Source organism: Ciconia boyciana, chromosome 2 (genome assembly GCF_034638445.1).
Source record: "Ciconia boyciana chromosome 2, ASM3463844v1, whole genome shotgun sequence".
In the NCBI taxonomy this organism is placed as follows: domain Eukaryota; kingdom Metazoa; phylum Chordata; class Aves; order Ciconiiformes; family Ciconiidae; genus Ciconia; species Ciconia boyciana.
Window position 1 is genome coordinate 54416414 of NC_132935.1, and position 22753 is coordinate 54439166.

At 39.1% G+C, this 22753-nt stretch overlaps 1 protein-coding gene across 1 annotated transcript in view; it reads right to left on the reverse strand.

Annotated features, from left to right (window-relative positions):
* MYOM1 (myomesin 1) overlaps positions 1-22753 on the reverse strand; it is a 73586-nt gene that overhangs the window by 46197 nt on the left and 4636 nt on the right. The window contains exons 2-9 of the mRNA XM_072851298.1: positions 17437-17574; positions 13028-13238; positions 11108-11265; positions 6990-7082; positions 5963-6051; positions 5775-5837; positions 4021-4185; positions 3268-3429 (exon numbers count right to left, since the gene is read on the reverse strand). Of these exons, the coding sequence (XP_072707399.1) occupies positions 3268-3429; positions 4021-4185; positions 5775-5837; positions 5963-6051; positions 6990-7082; positions 11108-11265; positions 13028-13238; positions 17437-17574 (1079 nt within the window). The remainder of the gene's footprint in view (positions 1-3267; positions 3430-4020; positions 4186-5774; positions 5838-5962; positions 6052-6989; positions 7083-11107; positions 11266-13027; positions 13239-17436; positions 17575-22753) is intronic.

Sequence of the window (22753 nt, forward strand, 5' to 3'; positions counted from 1 at the left end):
ACCTAGGCATTTTAAATAAAATTAGTAACATGCATTCTGGTTAGGTAGCTGCCAAAGACATAGCTGAACTAAAAACTTGGCAGACTATATATTTACCTGCTATTCTACTTAGGAGAAAAGGCTGATATCTTGCCTTATAACCAGGCAATAGCTCAAATAAAAGTATTCACCCATTGGGTATACAACACTGAATTAAATATCTTATCTCCAGACATAGTCCTTCATTGTTTGTTTTTGGTTAGCTATGAACTACAAAGGTATCAAAAACTTTTGAAGTTTAATTATATTACACATACATTATCATTGTGGAATATAACCTTCATAAGGATGAGCATATTGTTCCTTTCAAGTGTTTATCACAAATGTGGGACTGCTAGTGTCAAAGGGCCTTGACTCCAGCATCAGCTTCTGGACATATCTTATCTAAAGCTTTAAAAAACAGAAGACAGTGCTGGGCACTGGGGAATTTTACTGCTTACACAGTCAGAGTCTGATTTGTGAGATGGGGTAATTTTCGTGTAGATAAAAATAACCTTTGCAGGAAGATTGTATGAAAGACTTTCAAAGAAGAGAGGTTGTTTCTCTGCAGAATGACATCAATTTGTACAATTACACGTAGCATTTTTCAAGCCCTGTTGTGAGCTACTTCAAAAGAAGACCTGACTTAGACGAGATACGTATACCTGAAGAAAAAAATATTTCACTAATAAGTATTATTCATACATTTCATCTAAACCCCAGACTTCTTAAAAAAGTGTGATGTTTCAAAGCATTACAGGATTTTTTATTACAATATACAATAATCCCTATTTTTTATGCTTTTGGCTTTCAGAAAAAAATGCCTTATAAGAGTATTTAACATGCTTCATTAAGTAAAACACTAGTCTTCAGAAAAATAAAAACCACCAGACTTTACACTGTGTCTTCTCTTATAGGCAGAGTAGCATCACATGGAGCTTTTGAAGCTGTGCCAAAGTTACCAAGTCCAGGTTCTAATTACAGCTAACTCAATGCATTTTTAAAAACGATAATGTACAGAGTAAGTAATCCTGTTAACATAACAAAATAATAAGAACATTAAGAGTACTAACAATACATCTTCAGTGATCTCCGTACAAAAGTTTTTTATTGCCCATATTTACCACTTGACAGAACGTGAGACATGGCAGTTTCTTTCCAAGACAGACTGGGAAATAGCTAGGACAACCAGAATTGCTGATCGGCCTCAGGGAGGCTAGGATTTCATCCCTGATGGCTTGCTGACAAATGCTGACCTGTAGCCATGGCAGAAGAATCACACACGCTCTCTAAGCCCATCTAAAGACCTAACGTTATAAGCCTGATACTAGTGCATTGCCCACTTCCACCGATGCGCAGGGATTTGCATGCATGACACAGAAAGACAACTGCTTGTGCTTAAATACCATAGCTAGCCATTTATAGCAAATTTGCTTACAATTTAGGAGGAGCCGTGAGGAATATACTAACCAACTGAGACTGTGGGGACCATTTAAGTAGGAATGTAGAATATAATTAATCTAATTAGAATTTGGCAAACACACCGATTGGCGAGTAAGATACTCTGGTGAAAGGGGTAGTGGGCTTGCAGTCAGGTCATACCTGCGTTGCTAGAAGATGTAACAGGAACAAGGGTGATCATTCATGTATATGGCAGCACAATTTAAAATAAGGAAAGAAAGAAAAGCCCTATTTCTTGTCACAGATGCTCATTTCAGTACTCTTCAGGTGATGAAAACATCTGCTTCAGTCATATTTTCTGAGCGGGCTGTTATCTCACACAGCTCTGCTGGACTTGGCAACACAGTGCCATTCTGGGCATGGTCTCAGAGCCAAGAATTTCCAGAGCCTTTTGAATTAGCATTACACGCTTCAGCTGCTTTTAGCAGCTGAGACAGATATAGAATCAGCACGCAACCTGATAGCCATGGCTCCTTTTAAAGAAATATTTCTCTAATAGAAATTCAAGGAAGTTTTTCATGGTACAAGCAAACAATACCCAGAGAAATTACATTTTAATTCTACACTTTGCTGCTTTACTTTAGAGCATCACAGAATGGTTGAGATTGGCAGACAACTCCAGAGATCACCTAGTCCAGCCCCTGGCTCAAAGCAGGGTCAGCACTCTAGCTGACCCTGCCCAGGACCATGTCAAATCAGGTTTTGGGTATCTCCAAGGATGGAGACTCCACAGCCTGTCTGGGTAACCTGTTCCAGTGTTCAACAACCCTTGCAGTAAAAAAAGTGTTTTCTTATGTTTAAATGAGCTTTCCTGTTTTTTAATTTGTGTCCATTGGCTCTGTCCTGGCACTAGGCGCAACTGAAAAGAGCCTGGCTCTGTCTTCTTTACTCACCTCCATCAGGTATTTATACATGTGGATAAACTCCCCTAAGCCCTGTCTTTTCCAGGCTGAACAGCCACAGCTCTCTCAGCCTTTCCTCATATGAGAGATGCTCCAAGCCCTTAATCACCTTCACGGCCCTTCACGGGACTCCCTCCAGTGAGTCCATGTCTCTTGTACTGGGGAGCCCAGAACTGGATCCAGCACTCCAGATGAGTCTCGCCAGTGCTAAGTAGAGGGGAAGGATCACCTCCTCAACCTGCTGGCAATGCTCTTCCTAATGCAGCCCAGGATGCCACTGTCCTTCTTTGCGACAAGGGCACATGTTCACTTTGGTGCCCACCAGGACCTCCAGGGTCTTTTCTGAAAAGCAGCTTTCCAGCCAGTCAGCCCCCAGCCTATACAGGTGCATGAGGTTATTCTTCCCCAGGTGCAGATCTTTGTGTTGCCCTTCCACTGTATTTTTCCTGCATTGTGTGTTAGAGAGAACACCTCAAATGGTGCACAAAATCTTGATCAAAACAGTGCAGTTTAGCTAGCAGTGAGATGTTTACAAAAATACATTTTTAAGTTATTATGTAGATTTTTCCTCTTTATGACATGCTCAGTACTCTTCACAGGCTGAAACTGAGAAAGAGTAGTGAAGTTACATCAATACACTAAATTTCCTCCTTAGAATGCAAATGGGGTTTAGAAGTCTTCTAGCACGTGACACCAAAGCATGAGATATGCATGCAATTTTTCCAGAGATAACAGCTGGAAGCTCTATTGCTAGAATCTATTAATAAAAAATAATTATTCTCTTTTTATTGGGAAAAAAGCACCTCAAATATCTGAGACAGACTGATTTTTCCAGCATGTTTTCCTCATTTCTGTAGTGAGTTTCATTCACAAGACAGTATCCTACCTCGAACAAATACATAACTACTGTACTCTTCATAATAGTCTCCCATCACCACTCGTAGAGTGTAAAGACCTTCATCTTCCTTGTTTGCATGAGTCAGTGTTAATGAAGCTCGCTCCCCACTCCAGTGCATCTGGACCCATTTGGATGGTGTAATAAGAACACCTAGAAATTAGAAATTTAATGATGAGAACTAGCTCGATCTACTGAGGAATAGATTCTGCATATGGAGAATATAGTGTAATACATTGGAAATACACAAGAGAACATTCTTATTACGCAACTTTCTGTCTTTGAACATAATCGTAAATTACAGCTAATTCTGCTCTCATGCCAATTTTGTCTTCATTTTCAAAGAGTAACATCAGAAAGCAACAGCTTTTTTATCAGCTGTTGCACAACACATTTGTGCAACTACTTAAGAAATGTCTTTGCATATAAATAAATAGTAAAAGCTATGTGGGCTATGTAGATGGGCCACGCAGATGTTGGAGCTGATCGAAACGCTTCAATTTAAAAATTTTTTTAAGAAAGAAAAAATCCCTAGAAGACATTTTCACAGTGCTTCGTCAGTTTTCTAACTATGGTTCCACTTCAAAATGATAAATTCTGAAAAACTTTTAATGGAAAAAGAGAAAATATTACTGTTTGGAAATCAGAGAAAGTGATGACCAAATCATAACATTCACATATGCTGAAATTACGTAAAGATTTACATGAAAGAAGTTTATATTTCTTCTTGTCAAACATTCTCACCATTTCTGTACCATTCGATGTCTGGTTTGAAGCGCTTGATATCAGGACTGATGACAACTGTGCAGCCCAGACTCATTGTCTCGCCTTCTCTCCCAAAGGCTACATCAAACTTGTCAACAAAGCGGATTTCAAACCTGGAAGCATAGCCATGAGGGGTAATGCCAACTGTATAAGGGGAAAAAAAAAATCTGGCTGTTTACTTTTTCTTTCCTTTTGTGACAAGAGTAGAAAGCAAAAGTACCCAATGATTATGAATACAATCTCAGGTAAAGGTTAAGGTATAAATAGGAACAATATATATTCAGTCATCATCTTCAGAGGTAATTGCAGTGTTAAATAATCCAAGCCCTTACTATCACAGACAATCAACTATTTCTTTATCCATACAACTCCAATTCTTACAGCTAGTTCATATCAGGGAGAGGCTCCTGCAGAATTTCATTCCAGAATTTCCAAAATTTCAGATCCAGCATTTTATCATTTTACCATAAGGTTTGTTTTATAACTTAAAAAGACTTCTATTTATGATTAATGATTTGTTCAGGTCAAGCTGATCTTTAGCTTATACGGTTCTTCTCTTTCCCTGTTTTAAATCCTTGCTCCATCTCAGGGCAGTCATGTGTCCACTCAGCCTTCATTTTTATATGCTAAATAAGCCTTTGGGGGGGGGCTTTTAAGATAAAATGAGCTCTCCATTCCCCCAGGCATTCAGGTAGCCTGTTTCTGTACTTGGTCCTGAATTTATCTTTTCTGATGCTGTGTGACCCAAGTGCAGCGTTCCAGAGAGAATATCCTAAGTGCCTTACACATGTACTGCACATACATGGCCCAGGAGCTTCCATGTTTCTTTTGAAAACAGCTCAGCTGATAAAACCTAGGGTCACATTTTCCTTTTCCACAACTGCCCTACACTGATAGCTCTCAGTCTTCCTGTGATCAATGAATACACGCAGATCGTCGTCTTCCTTTCCCATAACCAAGTGATAAATCCCAAATTATATTGGAAATGTGTGGCCTTGCATTTTGTAATGTGGTACATAATCTTGTTTCTATTATTTCAGAGCTTTGGTATATAAATGCCAGCCAGTATGCCTTTGCAGCATATCTCTGATTCTATTTCTGCTGCTACAATAAAAGAAGTGTCCATAAGTCTCATCTGTCAAGCCTTCCATGCGCAGGGCCCCGAGGGCACTTCACCCACATGGCATACGTGGGTGAATTGTCTTAACATCATGAAATTATCTATGCAATACTGCAAAGCACTTCAAAATGTGAGGTTTTCAGGTAAAACAAACCACAATTTTTACCTTGATATATCCAAAATATTCAAATTGGGTTCTGGCTATTTGATCTTTTCTACACATTTTCACGACACATGAAATCGCATAGCAGCAGACAAGAACGATTAAGTCAACTACTCTACTTATGCACATACACCCCCTAGCTTTTTTTCCAGGCCATGTTTTACATATTGCAAAAGATGAAGTGTCTCCCTCTTTGACAGATTTTATTCCACAGCAAAGTGCAATATTAAAAGGATGTTCCTTGTATAAGCAAATAGCCATAGACCTAGAAGGCAATGCCATTTTCCCCTATAGGTGAGGCTAACACCATCTGAAATTGTAGAGCTCAGTACCTTTGTAAATCAGACCTGCTTCCTTTTTAAATAATGTTATAAAATATTCTGCTTAGCCATTTGTCATGATGTCACAACTGTAAATGGATGTGTCAAACAAACATATATTGCCACTTACAGCCCAGAGGCATGGAAACAGTTCCAGCATGCAAAAGGCTTGCATCAATTTCTCCTTTGTACCCTAGACAGAAAAATAACAACTCCAGTCACTATCACCAAGAGGTAAAGGCTCTCTGAGCCACAAAACAAAAATTGGTAATGTGCATCTTAACAAAAACCCCCAAAGGAAATATTTTGCAAACCTACTCTTTACCACGAGGGAAGCATAAGCTGAGATTTCTCCTTTAACATTCATAGCAGAGGCCCGATACTGAGCAGTGTCGTCAAAATCACATCTAAAATGACAGAAATTATTAGGCAGGGTATCCATTTACTCCTTGGCATAGCCTCTCCTATGTTTTAGATTAAAGAAACCCTCAGAAATCTGGGTAAAATCTATAAAGAAGTAAAAGCTTTGGAGACAGACACACTGGACACTGGACTGATGGTAGCCATTAAGTTTTTCTCAATGTTAAAAATCCAGTGTTTGAAATAAATGTCTCTTTTCAAACATCACTTACAGATTTGAAATCGAGAATACAGCAGAAGTAGGAAGAAACTGTCTGATAATATTTATCTAAGTTATCTCTGAATTATCTCTTATTTAGTGTCTCCTGTGGAGAGATGCCTAATGTGGAAGCTGTAGAAATGGTAGATATCATGAAATATTTTCATAGGGAACCTACCAGTATCTAAAATGTCAAATCTGGATTGTTGCTGATTGTCAAATTAGGTGATTAGGTCTCATGTTTTCAATGTTTTTTAATGCAAAGTGACTGCAAAAATTTCCCATTTGGAGGATGAGTACTGTTAAAGATCTTTCTTGTGTATAAGTAAGGACATCTCAGTTCTGTTCCTCATTTCATCAAGAATCAGGAACTTTGCTATAATTGAAAAACAGTTAACTCACATATTTTTACCCTGAACTAGATTTTTCTCATGTTTAACTGTACTCATGCAGCAGACGAATGGAAAAAGTAATCAATCACAAATATCCCACATATTTCTGACTTGGCCATAAATAGAATAATAATCCAGATAAATGACTTAGATAAATTGCATATCCTCTGAAGAAAACCAGAACTGCTTCAGCATTTAGTAGACAGCATTCACCTCAGATGTACAAACTTGATATCTCTTACGTCCCCAAGAGATATGTTCACATTTTGCAGGTCTCAATCTATAGCAACGTTTCAGCTTAAACTACTTGTTAAATTATCTAGTATTCCCTTACGTGCTAATCTCCAGCGAGTGCAGCCCATATCGACTTTCAATGATATACTTGCCAGGGTGAGTCTGTACATTGATGGGCACGTTGTTTTTGTACCTATGGAAAAGCAAAGAAACAGTATGTCACAAACGGAACTGTGTAATTATATACTTTAAAAGGTCAAGCGCTTGATCTTTGAAATAGAACATCAGTTTCTGCATGTTTCTCCTAGATAAACTGTAGTCTAATTTCCTGGTAAGACATTACATACCTTTGGAGGCTTAACCTCTCTCTCTTTCTCTTTGACCCACCCCAGGTGAATTTTGTTTGCTAATTAAAAGGAGAAAATAGTCTTGAATGGCATAAGAATCAGTTTATATTACCATGAACTTCATGCTACTACTTGTAAAGGAATGGAGGAGTCACATGAGCAACATCTCAGAGTTTTGTGAATTGTAAACAATGAAAATTCTGTAGCATCCTTACCTACTAGGTATCGTACACATTTGTTTGGTTTCCATATTTGGTCTACTTTTAAAGCCTGCATATTCACAAAAATGTCAGGTAGAAAGTTAACTTTTTTTTTTACTTGCATAGCTAAGTTGACAGAAGCCCCGACAGGGTTAGACTGGTAAAGAAAAATTGTCTTGCTGGTAAGGTGCATTGCAGCAAGGGATTTGGCAAAAGCTGTCCTATCAAAAACTTCTCTGCCTTTACAAGTATACACTATGAGTGTTTTCTGGTACAGGCATATCTTCAGGTAGGAAAAGTTTACTGTTCAAAATTCACAGTAAGTAATTTGAAGGAATGAACCAGTACTGATCAGTAGTGAGCTGGCACTGCTAATTTCAGAATGTATATAAACAGCTTGAGACTCACAGAGGGAGAGTTCAGTGGTTCATGGGAAATTCTTCCTCACCAATCGTTGCATAAAAAGTCACTCATTCTGGATAATACATGGTGTAACCAAGTAAATGTTTGAGTGAATCCTGTCTTAAGTAAGCACTAGTAATATGGAACAAACTGGCAATAGGATTCTAATAAAATTACACACTGAATTGCATTCAGTACATTTGGGATTGATTTGAGATCTATAAAGAAAGAATGTTTCCTAAGATAGCGTCTTCCTTTAACATAGCTTTCCCTGTGCTCCATAAGGTATATATAAGAGGGAAGTGGAAATATAAATGACGATGGATAAAAGTATATTCATCTCTTACTTTGATGTAGCTTAAATAAACCTTTCTCTTCATAAGTCATAACAGATACCCAGCCAAAGAGCTGTGCTTCTTCATTTCAGATTTTAAATTTTACATCTCTCATGATTGTCAATCAGGAAAGGGAACTGGTCTGGTGTCAGTGGCTTGCCCCACTTCACCAAACAAGTCAGTAATAAGCAATTTTATTTTTACCAAGAATATTATTAGTTTAATATGTCTCAAGATAAAGCTATAGCCACAATAAATCTGAAAATTGCCTTTCAGCACTTTCAGTGTTGTGGAATAAAGAGTATTTCCCTGGCTACAAATATTTGGGCACAGTAATACACTGGGATTTTTCCAAGTGCCAAAGCGAGCAAGGACCATAAACCCTAATGCTTTTCATCCTGATCTTCTCAGCAAGATGTCTATGAAAAAGGACTCAATCCAGGGCAATACTCTCTATTCTGGACTTCAAACAGTTGCAGAGGTGCTTGATCTCATTACAGATGTCCTACTGCATTATCCTGACTTACAGCAAAGAATAGTGCATGGGTCCAGTAAGAGTTATCCATTCACCACCACTATTCACCTCATCTGTGCGGTGGTGCCCCCCAGACTGATCTGCCTCAGAACATCTGGGCATCTTTATATTCCATGTAGTGTGTCAAATAGTTTAGAAAATAGAATAATGCCATCAGTTCCTAATATTTTCCAGGGAATATGAAATCCTGTGAAACAGGACTTGACTCCATAATCTCTTTAGCTTTTCTCCAAAGGGCTGGGCAACTCTTGGATCCTGTTGGCAGCAAAGGTGTTTGGTAGCATGTGGTGCTGTGCAGAAACAAGCTTTAACTAAGTCACGCCAGCAGCGAGAAGACTTTCACTCCTTTTATTTTCATTATCAGGTTAGTAAAAAATAATTGATTCAATTTTCGCTTATTTATATTCATCTATGGAAAGAATAGGGCTCATGTGTTAGAAGGACCGCTTGTTATTTCTGGAAACGCGAATTCCAGAACAGCCACGTCATTAGCTAATGTTGGACTGCAACCTCCCACTGTCATTATGCACTGATAGTTTATGCTTTCTGCTACTGGTTTCAAATGTCCTGGGTTTTCCACATGCTTTTTCCAAGGGAGTCAGAACAGCTGCATCAGAACAGTAAGGTTTTCTTTAGAGAAAATTCACAAAGCTTTATAATTTTTCAGGGACAACATGAAAAGGTCTTCATTGCTTATACGAAGAATGACTGTTTGGAATACGCAACTGACATTTCATTAGAAATGCTGAATGAAAGCTGACAGATCCAGGTCAGCACTCTTCTGTATCTCAGAGCAAAGACACCTGCTGAAATGGCTGTGAACTCTTTTTTTCCATTAGTAGCCTGCGGCGAACTGAAATCCCTTTGGAATTCAGACGTACGGTAAAATGATGTGTTAATTTCCACCATCCACATTTAGCACTTAGATGAAAGGCTGGTTCACGCTGAGAGCAGAGGCAGACAGCTGAAGGCTTGGTTTAACCACATCAGGTTTTTGGGATAAGGTGAATCTCAACCAAGGTGCAAATGGCCCAGCTCTCACATTCTTGGTTAGGATTCAGGTTACAGAGCTGCATTACAGCCATGAGCATAGCCGACCGTTCCTTACGTCCAGCTGAGACCAGACCTGAAGGGTTTGTCTGGAATCCTCTCTAGGAGGAATGTCAAAACAGGGCACATGCAACCCTTACATGATGGGAAAAACGTGTCCATGCAGAGCCTGGCTATTGGTTGTCATAGTCTAAGGAGAGAGATCAAGTGACTTCATGGGCATCAGCTCTGACCTGTTAATGTACCTCTTAGTAGCACTTTCTATCAAGCCCTGAGATTAAGGTTTTTAAGACCTAAATAAACACAGAGTCCATTAAGCAATTCAAGTAGTAAATTGTAAAATATGAGTATCACTTAACATCATGATATAGTAGATGTTTTCTGTTGTCTCCATGAATATAATCTCCATAGGACTTACTCCTAATTAATGCTTAATGCTGAACACAGGCTTATTCTTCGTTCATTTTATAAACACATACATACTTTTTATATACACATTCTAGAAGAATCTTTTAAATTAAATAATGAGCATCAAATCTCATTTTATATTTGAAAAAAGTTATTACCTATTACCTTAACAACTTGATGGTATCTGTGTAGCATGAAACAGGTAAGAAAGATCAGCTCAATAGATGGTGAGACAGTAAAGCTTCACAAGTCACTGTTCATTAAGCTAAATTCAATTCCAGTCAGTGTAAACTTTAATCCAAGAGTCAAATTGGACCTTCAGCTATGACTAAAAGTATATCCTGGAGTTCTTACAGTAAGGATTTAGTTCCAAGACCATTCAAATGAATAGAAATTTTCCAATAGACTCCAAAGTTTTCAGAAGATTTGTATGGTCCTGGATCTATCTGCAGTCTTTGACTTCAAATAATTATGATGTGTCTGCTATGAACACCCAGGATCATGAGATTTCAGTTTCATGGAGATTCAGTACTATAACTGCTCAGCAGCCAAGCAGCTAGTTCTTAACCAAAGCATGCTTTAATGCTTCAGGGACATTAATGGCATTTGTAGACTAAACAGAAGTATTTGGAAAACATTATTTTAAGTACTGACAATAAATTAAACTGCTATTTTTTCTTCATCAGCAGACAGAAAGAATATATTGGATGTCTCTATGAAAAAAAAAATTCTGTGTATTCCTATTGTTACACAAACTATTATTTTGCCCTTTAATATTTTGCTTTCTTTTTGTACAAGGTGAATTGAAAGCTGTTTGACAGGCCTCTGTACCTGATTTTTTTTACTGAACTTGTATCTTTCCAGAAAAAATACCATGTTCACTGGGATGACTTCAGATATTGATTATGTGGTGACTTTTAGTGCTAGAGATACAAACTTACCATGTAACACGGGGTGCTGGCCAGCCAGCCACAGAACAATGAAATTTGACATTTTGCTTTTCCCAGATAGTGTGGGAACGAGGCTCGATAACAAACTCAGGAGCATGTAAAAGTTTATCTTGATTCAATTTTTTGTGGAATGCCTGAGTCTCTTCTAGCTGGAAAAGAAACATTTGATTATGAACTCCAGCAGTTATAAGTGCAAATTATTAATACACAAAAAGAATAATTTTTTTAAAAGCAGTAAAAAAATATGCAATTTTTATTTAAAAATCAAGATAGACATACTTTATTTATCTTACCTGGACACAGAAAACAAAGTTTTCATCTTCAAGAAGTTCTCCTTCCAAAATAGCTAGATTTGATTTTACTGGGTTTTTTCCTTAAAACTATTCTAAGTAAAATAATTTTCCACATGTAATTATTTTTTTAATACAGAGTGAAAGGTGAAATAGGTCTGAAACTCAGATGTCTTCTGTACTTTTGCTGTAATGCAAGACTGTGTATGCCTAGGTCATCTCTGACAGACCTGCTCTCAAACCTTTCCTGCTGATGGGATCTTTCATCCTCCCAGGGTAACTGTTTCAACTGCTTGGCTATGCATGAGCTGTAAAAAAATTCTTAATATACTATAAATCTTGCTTTCTGCAAACTAAAGCATTTTCTGCCCTAACTTTCACATATATGGAGAATTACAGGTCCCTGTATTAAGGTTATTAAAAGAAGACAGCTTTCATAATCGTCTCAGTCTTTTATAAACTGCACAATACCAATTTTCCTTACAATTGTTTTTTCTCAGTTCTGGACAGGTTCTACTTGTCCTCAACGTTCATAAAACAGTAACTACTCATTATCAGAGGTCCAGCAGTCTCCAACACAAATAATTAAATTAAATAATTGCCCCCTATGTTTTACTGACAATACTTTTGTTAACACACTCTAGAATGGCATTTGTTTTTATACAATGACTGACATTAAATTGACTTACATTAAATTTGTGACCTGTTATATCTCCCAGGTCCTCAGGTACTTCTGCCTAGCCAGGCATTCCTCATTTCCTTATTCTTTTCCTTCTGTGTGTAGTAATTTCCATTGGTGTTATCAAATTTCACCTTCACTGTTTCTCAATTTTTGAGATGATTTTGCATTTTTACTTTGTCCTTCAAAGTGTTTACACCCTTTGCAATCTCGTGTCATGAGGATATTTTATAAGCATAGCACCAATTCTTCTGCTCAAAACATTAATAAATTTGCTAAATGAAACATATTTGCACTTGATATATTCTGCCAGTCTTGTCATAACATATTTGTAACTACGCTCTGAGTATTATTTTTTAAGATACTCAGTATCTTAAAATAATATCAAATATCACAATAATATCAAAGCTACCCACAATTAGAGATTCAGCTCCAGATGTCTTTGGCAATTCCCTCCCTAATTTACACCCTGTGATTAAAACTCCAGGGTAAACACTTTGGACAACCTTGTTCCCAGGCCACAAAAAACCAAAAATTACCCCATCACCTTCTTATTGGCAAGATACATATATCGGCACCTTTCTTCTCTGCCCAGCAACTGCCTCATCGTCCAGGTGAAGGATGCTGTGCCATTTAACTAGGTGTGGGGATGACCAAAGAGCATTCCCCGGCCCCGTTCTCCCTCCCTTTCTCCCAGCACAACAGAAGCGTTCCTGGTGCCTACCTCAGGCACAGTACCTCTTTTCTTATCCACCTGACACCAAGGTAACAAGACTTCAAGTCATTGAAAAAATTTCCATTGAAAATACTTTGGTTTTTTACTACCATTATTGTGATCGCCCATGGTGTAAATCAGGGCCCTGTTGTGTAGGCACTTTACAAATGCCAAACAAAAAAGACCCACGCTGTTTACAGCCTAGGTGTTCATTTCTACTCTTTTACCGTTTTCTTCAGGGCCACACGTTCAGCAGACTCCCGGATCGCTATTTTCCTTGATTTTTTTTCACGATGTTCCTCTTCAGAAGTTGACTTGGCCACCTTGCTGACACTAACTCCTTCACCTGTGGCAAAAAGGTTCCTCTTGGCAACATATGCAGCACTTTCTTTAATTCTTTCTTCTTCTGTGTCTGTGATCCCACTGATACTCACTTCTCTGAAAGAATTTTTAAAAAACAGAATCCCATTGGAAAATGCTGAGAACATACTCCATTTATACTTTCTATTAAATTAGCCAACTACAGTGGCCAACAATCTTTCATAACATATTTCTGTTATTACAGTCTCATATGTATTCAAAGCAGAAACATGGAAGGGTACTGCAGAATGACTATTTCACTGTCTAAAGTCATGGCCGTTTCCAGTGCCTCTCTGTATAACTATGTCACACACATTTTCAGTTTAACCATTATCCTACTGTGGTTTTATATCTCCATTGCTATAAAGATTAGTGTAAGGCATATCCACAGATCTTCATTTATTGACTTATGGCTGCAGCATTCATAATAACACTACCAAAAGGGAAGGAGATAATTGTAGCTCTATAACAATGTCCTCATTTGTGATTTATGCAAAAAACCACATTACTGTATATCATAAAAAGTTCTCTTTATTCATAGAAAAATCAATCTTGTAATGTTTGTAAGGTGACAGTTCTTCCAAATATTTTCAAGATGATTAAGGATTTTCTTGGAGCATCCTCCTCAGGCTTTCTACTGAGGTGAGATGCAAAGGACGGTCACTCTCAACGGGTTCAATCCTGTTTCCTTATGCACATGTGGAAGTACCATTGCAGCCATATTATTTTGGCACTGTCAGGACATTATAGCTGCTATAGTAGTGCATATACAATGAGAGTTCCTTGACTTAAGGAGAAGTATTCATATCCTTCTGCTGTGTTTAGTTACTTTAGGGTAACATTTGATAGCACATTGAAAAGAGGTTCTGTTTAAGTTCTTGTTAAGTGCCATCTTGCAAGCACTCTAGAGAAAGCAGCCTCTGTTTATTTCCAGAATGCACTCAAGAACAGCCTCACTATTTTATCATAAAATGCTTACTACTGCTACAAAGCAAACAAGATTAGGAGGAATGATTTTTTTTCTCTTTTCTTTAAGATTGCTAATATTATGCGTTTGATAGCACATCTCAACACTCAAGAAAATTTGGATTCAAGCCCATAATTAACTGTCCAGCCCCTTATCTTTGGGCTATGAAGTAATTCGGTGAGATGCAAGACAGCCAAGCAGTGGAATGTGCTGTAAACTTAATTACGTATAAAAATTGCTCAAAAGACTAAAAACTTACTTAACAGCACAGAGCTTTGACCTCCCTCATGCATTCAAACTCTGTCTTGAACTTTCTGTGTTTCAGGCTGCTTTAATAGGACGATCCCTAAAAGTATCAGTGGGATGATTGATTCCCTTCACTTAGGCACATCAGCTCCCCCCACAAATATCATCTGAGACTGCAGATATATGGCAGAGATTTCTAAAGACAATTTTGAAAACTCAGTTTAATGAATATGAATGTAGCTATCTACATTCAGTTTAATCAATCAGTGGAATTTTCCTTCAAAGGCAAGCTGACATTATTTCCTCCTTAATTACAGTCATTAAGATCTCAGCAACTTCACAGTATGGACCCGTTCCTCAAGGCATAAAGCATCTTCTGGGAGCTGATGAATATCCTCAGACTAATATAGGACTCAGCCTAGTCATCTGCAGCAGTGGTCCCCAGATGCTTTTGATCAACAGTATTAAATATTTAGATTTGCTAATAATTTCTTCCTGTTATAATCTTCCCAGATCAAAGAGAAACGTTCCCTGAAATGATGAATGCGTCAGAAAGAGCACAGTACCGTTTAAGAATTGATTCTGCAGTCAAGTCTCAGGGTTTTCAGTAGAAAACACTTTTCAAACAGAAACAATGGGATCAAACCCCAAATGGCACATACGAAATATTATTTAAAGGGTATCTGCCATCTGCAGTCCTTTGGCACAGGCTTATTAGTTGTTGCAAATAGTTCCACGAGCCACATCCAGTATCTTTAGCACCTATGGCATTAAATCAAGCTCTGGTTGTTTTATTACCTAGAATACTGGCTGGCTGTCCTTAATTTTATCTTACAAGGATTAGGTCAGGTGTTTAAGAAGAACAGTTGTGAAGTGAATAATCTGAGCAAGGGAGTTTTTTACAGAACCTGAGAGCTCTGAAAGAGAACCAAATAATGGAAACAGTGACACAGCGCTGAAGGTCATCCAGCAGCACGGGCAACAGCTCCGATGAACCTGCAGAGAGCTGACCTTTATAAATAACTATTCCTTGTAGAAGTTATCTGCTCATGGGAAACATCACATCAATTTCACAGGGGAATTTGGGAATGACATATAACATGCACATGGTTCAATGGGCTTCAGCTGTTATCTTTCGAACAAAAACAAATATCTGACAGGAACGTGGCATGCAACTTCTGCAGTCTTGGCAGGCAGTCATGGACATGATGCCAACAGAAAAAAAGCCTATAACAGATACCCCAACCATTTCATGCCATGTTGAGTTGGGCACCCTAACAATCATGATATGCCCTTTTTATATTTTTTAACTAACTAAAAAAAACCTATTTGGGTCATTTCAGTGGCACAAAAGCACACACAACTTCCTGAGTTGCTATGTGCAAAAAGTAAGATTGATACCAACAACAGTAAGAAGAAGAAGAATAGTAACAATGACGTAAGAATCTGACAGTATGTTTTAACGTAGGATCCCAAAGTGTTGCACAGACACAAATAAATGAAGCTACACACCATCACACTGAGTTAGGTATTACTGTATGCATTTTACAAAAAAGTAAAATAAAAAAGATGATTTGTTAAGATTTAAGATGTTAACATGATGTGTTAAGATCACAGGGGCCTGTAGAAAAGCTAAGATCATAAACCAGGAGTACTAGCCATCAGTCATGATTTTCAACTATTGACCAACACTATAAATTTTACTTTTGTAGACTCAAGACACAATAAAAAGGGAGGATATTTGTGCTTGAGGGCACGGAAGACAAATGATGGTGGGCTGCAAACCTGCTGCTACATAAGCAGAAACACCAGGTGAGGTGCAAAGGTAGTGAGAAGCCTTGAATATAGGTTACCGCAAGTTTTGTGTGAGACATATTTATGTATTTCTATCACAGAAGATATAGCTGAAACTCCAAAGCAGTGGTTTAAAAAGGCAACAGTGTGTGCTTCTGAATGTTGGTTGGATCAAAGAGCAGTGAATCTGACACAGAAATGTACAAGAGGTGAGAAAAAAATTACTCTGGGGTAGTGGGAGGGAATTAATAAAAACCAAAACTGCTGGTCTCATCACAAAAGCATCACAAACGCTCAAAAGGCCAAAGCAATAACATCTCCCACTGACAAGGTGGAACTCAGTTTCACATGAAAGCACAAGTTTGGACACAAAGCAGAAGTGACATTGAAAGTTGATTAAGCAGCAGACAGAAAAGCACTGGCTCCCAGAAACAGCTTGGAAGTGTCCCATGAAAAATGCTGTGCTGAAGAAGAAACACAAGTTGAAGGAAGGTTTCTGTTCAACTGCAGGTGGGCAAGAAATTTTCTCTCCTGGCCTCCAATCAGGAACCAGTTTTCTGCAGCACACCCCGGTATGTATTAATCTGAACAAGTGACTATGCTCGAACTGCCAGAGACTCCTAATAAAATCAGTATGCCATACCCCAAAAAGGACAGGGGAGCCTCCTTGCTCACATCGGTTCTGGCTTCCACATAAAGTTCACATTCAGCTTTACTGAGGACACTGCTGCAGTAAGATGTATTACATCAGTAGTAACCATGCAATAAATACCACCAACACGTGAGATCAGTATGAATCATTACGATGGATTTGAGAAAGTATTTGGTTTCATTCCAGGTTTTCCCTGTGCCAGGACAAAACATTAGCACATTGTTTCATTGTTTCTATGTTTAATGCTTGGTAAGAGACACTGAATTACAGAACAAGTCTTCAAACCAAAAGAATAAGCTAAATAATGTGGACAACATGCTTGTCTGGTTCCAAATAAGCAGGGTTATAATTATATCTTAATTTCACAGAAAGTGGCCCTGGCAATGTGTTCAAAACAAAGTCCAGACACCTAGGTTCATTTGTCCTGGCTCTGGATGATCAATGTCTGATTTTCTGCCAGTCAGTTGTCTTCTCTTTGTCATTTTATCACTCATGTGAAGTACAAACAATCACCTTGAGATCCATGAGTGTAAAAAAGGATTAATGGATTTGTTATTTTATATTTTGTTAATAAAATGTCAGAAATAGGATACCAAACAAAAGGAAAATGAACATACCGTCCTGTGAATATGGGCACTGAGTAGTCTGTGGCTTCGTTCTCTTTGTCCTCAGACACCAAATTCTGTTTTGCTCTCTTTGCTTTGGGACTCATCTTATAGGATTGATCTTCAATCATTAAATTGGAATCTTTCAGTCTGGAATAAAAATAATATTGTTAAATTCAGAAAAAAAAGCTGTTAAGAAACACTCCAAAATAAGATTAAAGTACTAAAGATTTTTGCTCTCTTGTTTGATAAGCAAGAAAATATCATTTTTAATATCCATGGCTTCAGAGTTATTAAACACTTTTGCTATTAAACACTAAATGCACTTTTGACAAACTCATCGTTACAAATGTAACACTGATGCCCCTTGATATTAAATCTAAATAGAGAGTATAAACAATATACCTGATGGCAATGCACATTTAATAGCTTCTTGGTTTGGGACTTGGAGAGTTTGTATACCCAGTTTTGGTAGATCCTGAAGTCACTGAGACCACTGAGTCATTCTGAAGAATGTATCTGAACTCATAACATCTACTTTTCCAAAATTTACAGTCCTGAAATTGTCTGGTCCCCAGCTGAAATGTTGGTGTGCAAATATATTCAAAGTAATAATGCATTTAAGTCTTTCTACAGAAATTGTAGGGCAGCGTATTGCTCAGTACCCAGTGTTGCCATTCCCGCTGCTCTCCCATACCACCCCAATCCATTGAAAGTGGTGAGCTGAGTGAAGTAACACCATTTAACACAGCAGAGATAAATGGAGAATGAGTGGAAAGAAAGAAGAGCAAACCAAAGGGAAGGCTTCCCCTCCCCACCAGCCTGGGAGGGATTCTGAAGAGTGTGAAGTATATTTGAGGCAGTCATTTTGGGTTCATTTTTAACATGGTTACAAATTGTGTTAACAAAGCTTCAAATACCTCCGTCCTCCTTTCCCAACACAACACATCTCTAACTCCCAGATCTATGGAATATCCTAATTAGCTGTCAGCCTTTTATAAATTCCCAAAGTGTCTATTCATGTCTATCTCAACATCACCAAGGGAAATCCTATGATCTGGAGATTTGCCTACACAGCAGAAGCTTACCGCTTATGTGCACAGATACAGGAGCAGAATTAAGGCATGTGGTTTCTCAGCAAGGCTCGTTAGCCCAGATCTGTACCACTAACATGGCTAACCTGCTTCCCATACCCTGGGTAACTTACACTGGCGTCTCTACGCAGCATGCTGTACACATATAATCAAAACCCATGCTAGCGCTGGACCCCTGAGAATGTTACACATGTATAATGTAAGATTACAGATACATACTTGGGCTAATGTTTACCTTAGGCTGCAGCCCTGCAAAAATTCCAAGCTCCAGAGGTGCCACCAACACAAGTCGTACCAGGAAGAGTGCTTAATTTCCAAAATATGTGTTAATAATCTATCCATGTGAGACTGTGTGTGTGAGATTACACGGGTCCAGCTTCACTCTCCTATCTTTCCTTCCTTCATTTCTTTGTGCCCGTCCCTTCGCTCAGACTGAGTTCTCTCCCTACCCAGTGCCTGTTAAATCAGTCTCCCATTCTCTAGCTCTCTTAATGGCTTTCTTACTGTCATCTCTTCTCCTTCTCCATCTAGTTCCTTGCCTGAACTTCACATCCCCTCCTACATCTGGTTTCCAGCCCTCATCTCTTTGCCCTGACACTCCCAGCACCATCAGGAAGTTTCCCTTCCTTTCTGCTTAGACCGCATCTCATCAGCCTTGACTGTATTCAGCTCACCCGGTATCACTGTGCGGCAGCCCTCTCCTCTGTGCTCCTCAAGTGCTCACTTTATAGCCACCATCACCAAGCCTACAGCACCACTGCCAAGAAACACTCGGTACAGGGGATAAAAGCAGCCGTGCACTGGTTCTCCTTCCTTCCTCCTCCCCCTGTATCCTGGTTTCCATGCAAACAAAAGCACAGCCGGAGAGGGGCTGTGGCACACACCGCAGGACCGGGGCCAAGGGTTTACCACATCAGGCACCACTGGGTCAGCCAAGGCACAGACCAAGTCTACAGGAGAGAGATGCTGCCTGCTCCGGGGTCTGATGCCAGATGCTGCCCAAGGCAGCCAGGGAAGGAGTCCAAGGGAGGCGGATCTAGCTTTAGGGATATAAATCCAAGCAGAAGACACTTGGGAACAGTCCAGGCAGCGTAAAATAAAAAGGAAGAGACAGAGTGAAACAGGGTATGCAATGGCCTCCCTCCTGGGTTGGGCAATGATGTGGTACAATCACTACGGCCAACGACAAATGCATTGGGAGAGCTCATCGTCAAATAAGTGGTGAGAAACATCAAAGGCAAAGTATTTTCATTATTTTTCATAATTGAACTATAGTCTGTAAGGAGCTGCGGTTCTTTACTTAGCAGGTGACTTTTATTCCTGTCCTATTTTAAAATGGGACAAACCTGGAGTTTTGACTCTGACTGCCATCAGATTTCCTCGGGGCTTTAGGCTGAACCCTTTAGGAGGTCACTTGATTCCTGGTTGTTTCTAGATCTAGAAGGATCACAGTATCATTTGAACTTCAGTTTAAATGTCAGGAAGTGTCTATTTTCATAAAAATATATTAAATGTGGTGAAAATTTCAGCTTAGGCATTTTCAGCACTGTTAAATCAAGACTAGCTCTTTGTTCCTAAAGGAGAATTTGGCTGTCCTGTCAGTTTAGTTTTCAGTTCAGGTCCAGATTACACATTCATGCAGGGAATTAATGGGGAGCATACATAGCAGTTCCCATCACTCTCTGCTAGGACATTTGTTGATGTCTTTCCTACATTTTTTCCCCCTATCTTTCACTTATAACTCTCTAAAATTATTTGGAAAGGAAAGAATAAATTGCTATAGGTTCTATTTGTTTGATGGTTGGTTTTTTTAATAGAACACTCCAAGTGTTTGAAGTTGAATATCTCACTTTCATTTTTTCTGCCTTCCACAGCTGGCTTTATGAAAATATGCCCCAAATCCTTCAGATTAATGCCAGAGATCTCCATCACAACAGAGCCTGAGAAACAGGGATGGAACTGGGACTTTTACTGAGGTATGATGACTAGGATAAAAACACCGTACATGCACAGCCGATTCCCACTCTCTTCCAAGTTTTCTAAACTGCATGTCTCTTGACTGAGGCACCTTTCGCTGCAGCCACCTGATTATTTTCTGGATTACTACTCCTGGATCCTTCATGTTATTGCATCCTTTGGTCGGCCCTTGTGTGTATGTGCTCAGGACCAGAAAAGCACCTTTCTAGATGCCTTTTCCTCTCTGCTTTCTCTGGAAGGGGCAGCTGCAGCAAGAGTTGTTGTGCTGTCTCCTAAGAGCAAGGTTGGGTCCCAATACTTTGTAGTGGTACAGAAGAGGGAGCACTCAGCTATCAAAAGCACAGATGATAACTGTAAGCTGAATAATGGATCCATGTGGATCCTGTAATTGCCTGCTGTTCTCAGATTGCTAACACAACACTGACCAATTTACTTCAGCCATTTGCTCTTCCGGAAACTTGACCTGGACTAAGCAAGGCTCCGGTGAGAAGTGTTTCATTGAATAATGCCAATAGCACCTTTAGACCAGTTTCCTGTTCCAGCAATGGTCAAGAGCAGGTAAAAAGAATGTTTAGGTAGAGAAATACATCCCTTGATAAATCCTTTTGGTTTCAAACAAAGGCCTAGAGACATCCTGAGCCAGAGGTTGCATCCTGGCTGTAGCAGTGAGCTTACAATTTATTTATATAAGAAAATGGCACTTTCTTTTGAACCTGTTTTAATCTGCCACTTTATAATCTTTTGTGCATACACGCTGCTCTGTGTGAAAAATGGTTACTTGTTCACTCTCTGCACATCTTTCACTATTTTACACATTAACGTTACATGCCCATGTTTACCTCCTTCCCAAGGTAAGAGCCCCAGCATCTTACCTTCTCCCGATGGGAGGTATTCCACGCCTCCCACTACCCTCCTTGCTGGTATGTGACCCTTCTCTAGTTTCAGACTGTACTTTTTGAGATGAGATGATCAGAACTTCACCTAGTATTTCAGCTATGAGCATACCTTGGGTTAACACACTGACACAATATGCTTTCTGTTTTATTTTCACTTTCTCTCACAGCTGCTCCTAAATTTCTAATTGCTTAATCACCACATCAGAGCACCCAGCTGGTGTTTTCAGAGAGGTATCCAGAGTCACTCCAAAATCTTTTTTAGAATTGCACTGCATAAACCAAGAGGTGAGATGAATAAATTTGAAGCAGCAGAAAAAGTTTCTGCTTTCCAAATCCTCTTATCATTTGCTTCTGTTCAAGCAGAGCTATGAATCTACTAGCCTATATGGAGGCTAGTAGAAATGCGTATTCAAATGGAGCTCTTTGCATGGGAAAACAAATTGATCACTATATCTATCATGAGGTTTATTTCCCTGTTTTCCTTTTTTGTTATTACTGTTTCTTCCTGTGCAACACAAAAACCAAACCAAACCCTGTCTACAACCATTATTTAGGTAGCCCAAAGGAGGACTCCGCTAAAATCTTGCCCTTTATTTTAAAATGTTCCAACCTTTTACATGATACGTGGAACAGAATCTCCCCGGAGGAGAAGGAGCAGGGTATCAGTGCTCTCTAGTTTCACAGGGAGGGACAGTACCATGACCTTTTAACAGCTTTCAGCCTCATTTGATATGCCCAGCTAGCGTAGGTATGTTTTTTTCCAGGTCAGATACTATCTGTACTACCTTACCAAGGCTGGTGACCCAAGCCTACTGTCCTCATTTATTGGTGGTTTTCAGCATGTTAAAATATCAGTGCCAGCATTTTCCTAGTTTCTCAGCGGAGTCACTGAATTGGGAGCTGGGTGACTGTAAATGCTAAAGGCCCAGGCATTGTCCTGTAGAGATGTAAAAACCAGGTAGATACTGTTAGCTTTTCCCTCTAGCCCAACAGAGGAACTAAAGACAACAACACTGTGCAGGGCCTCCGAAACTCCCAAACAGAGGTTTTGTTTTTATGCCTTATTCTCAGATAGAAATATACTTCAATATGTTGGCACTGCCCTTGTTTCCGTGTCTGCAGGGACAGGTTTCCCACCCTGCACAAAGAGTCTGCGCCCAGTGGATGTAGAAATGTGTTCTAGGAGTGGACCACAACAACCTATTCCTTAGTTATTCCACCCCTGCATGAAAAGGCACCTGTAAGCTCTTTAACATCTCTAGAAAATCATGTATCTTGTCCTTAGCATGCTTTTGTTACATCTCTCTCTCACGTTATTCCGACAGCAGAAAGGGATGCATTTGGTATACACAATGGCTGTAC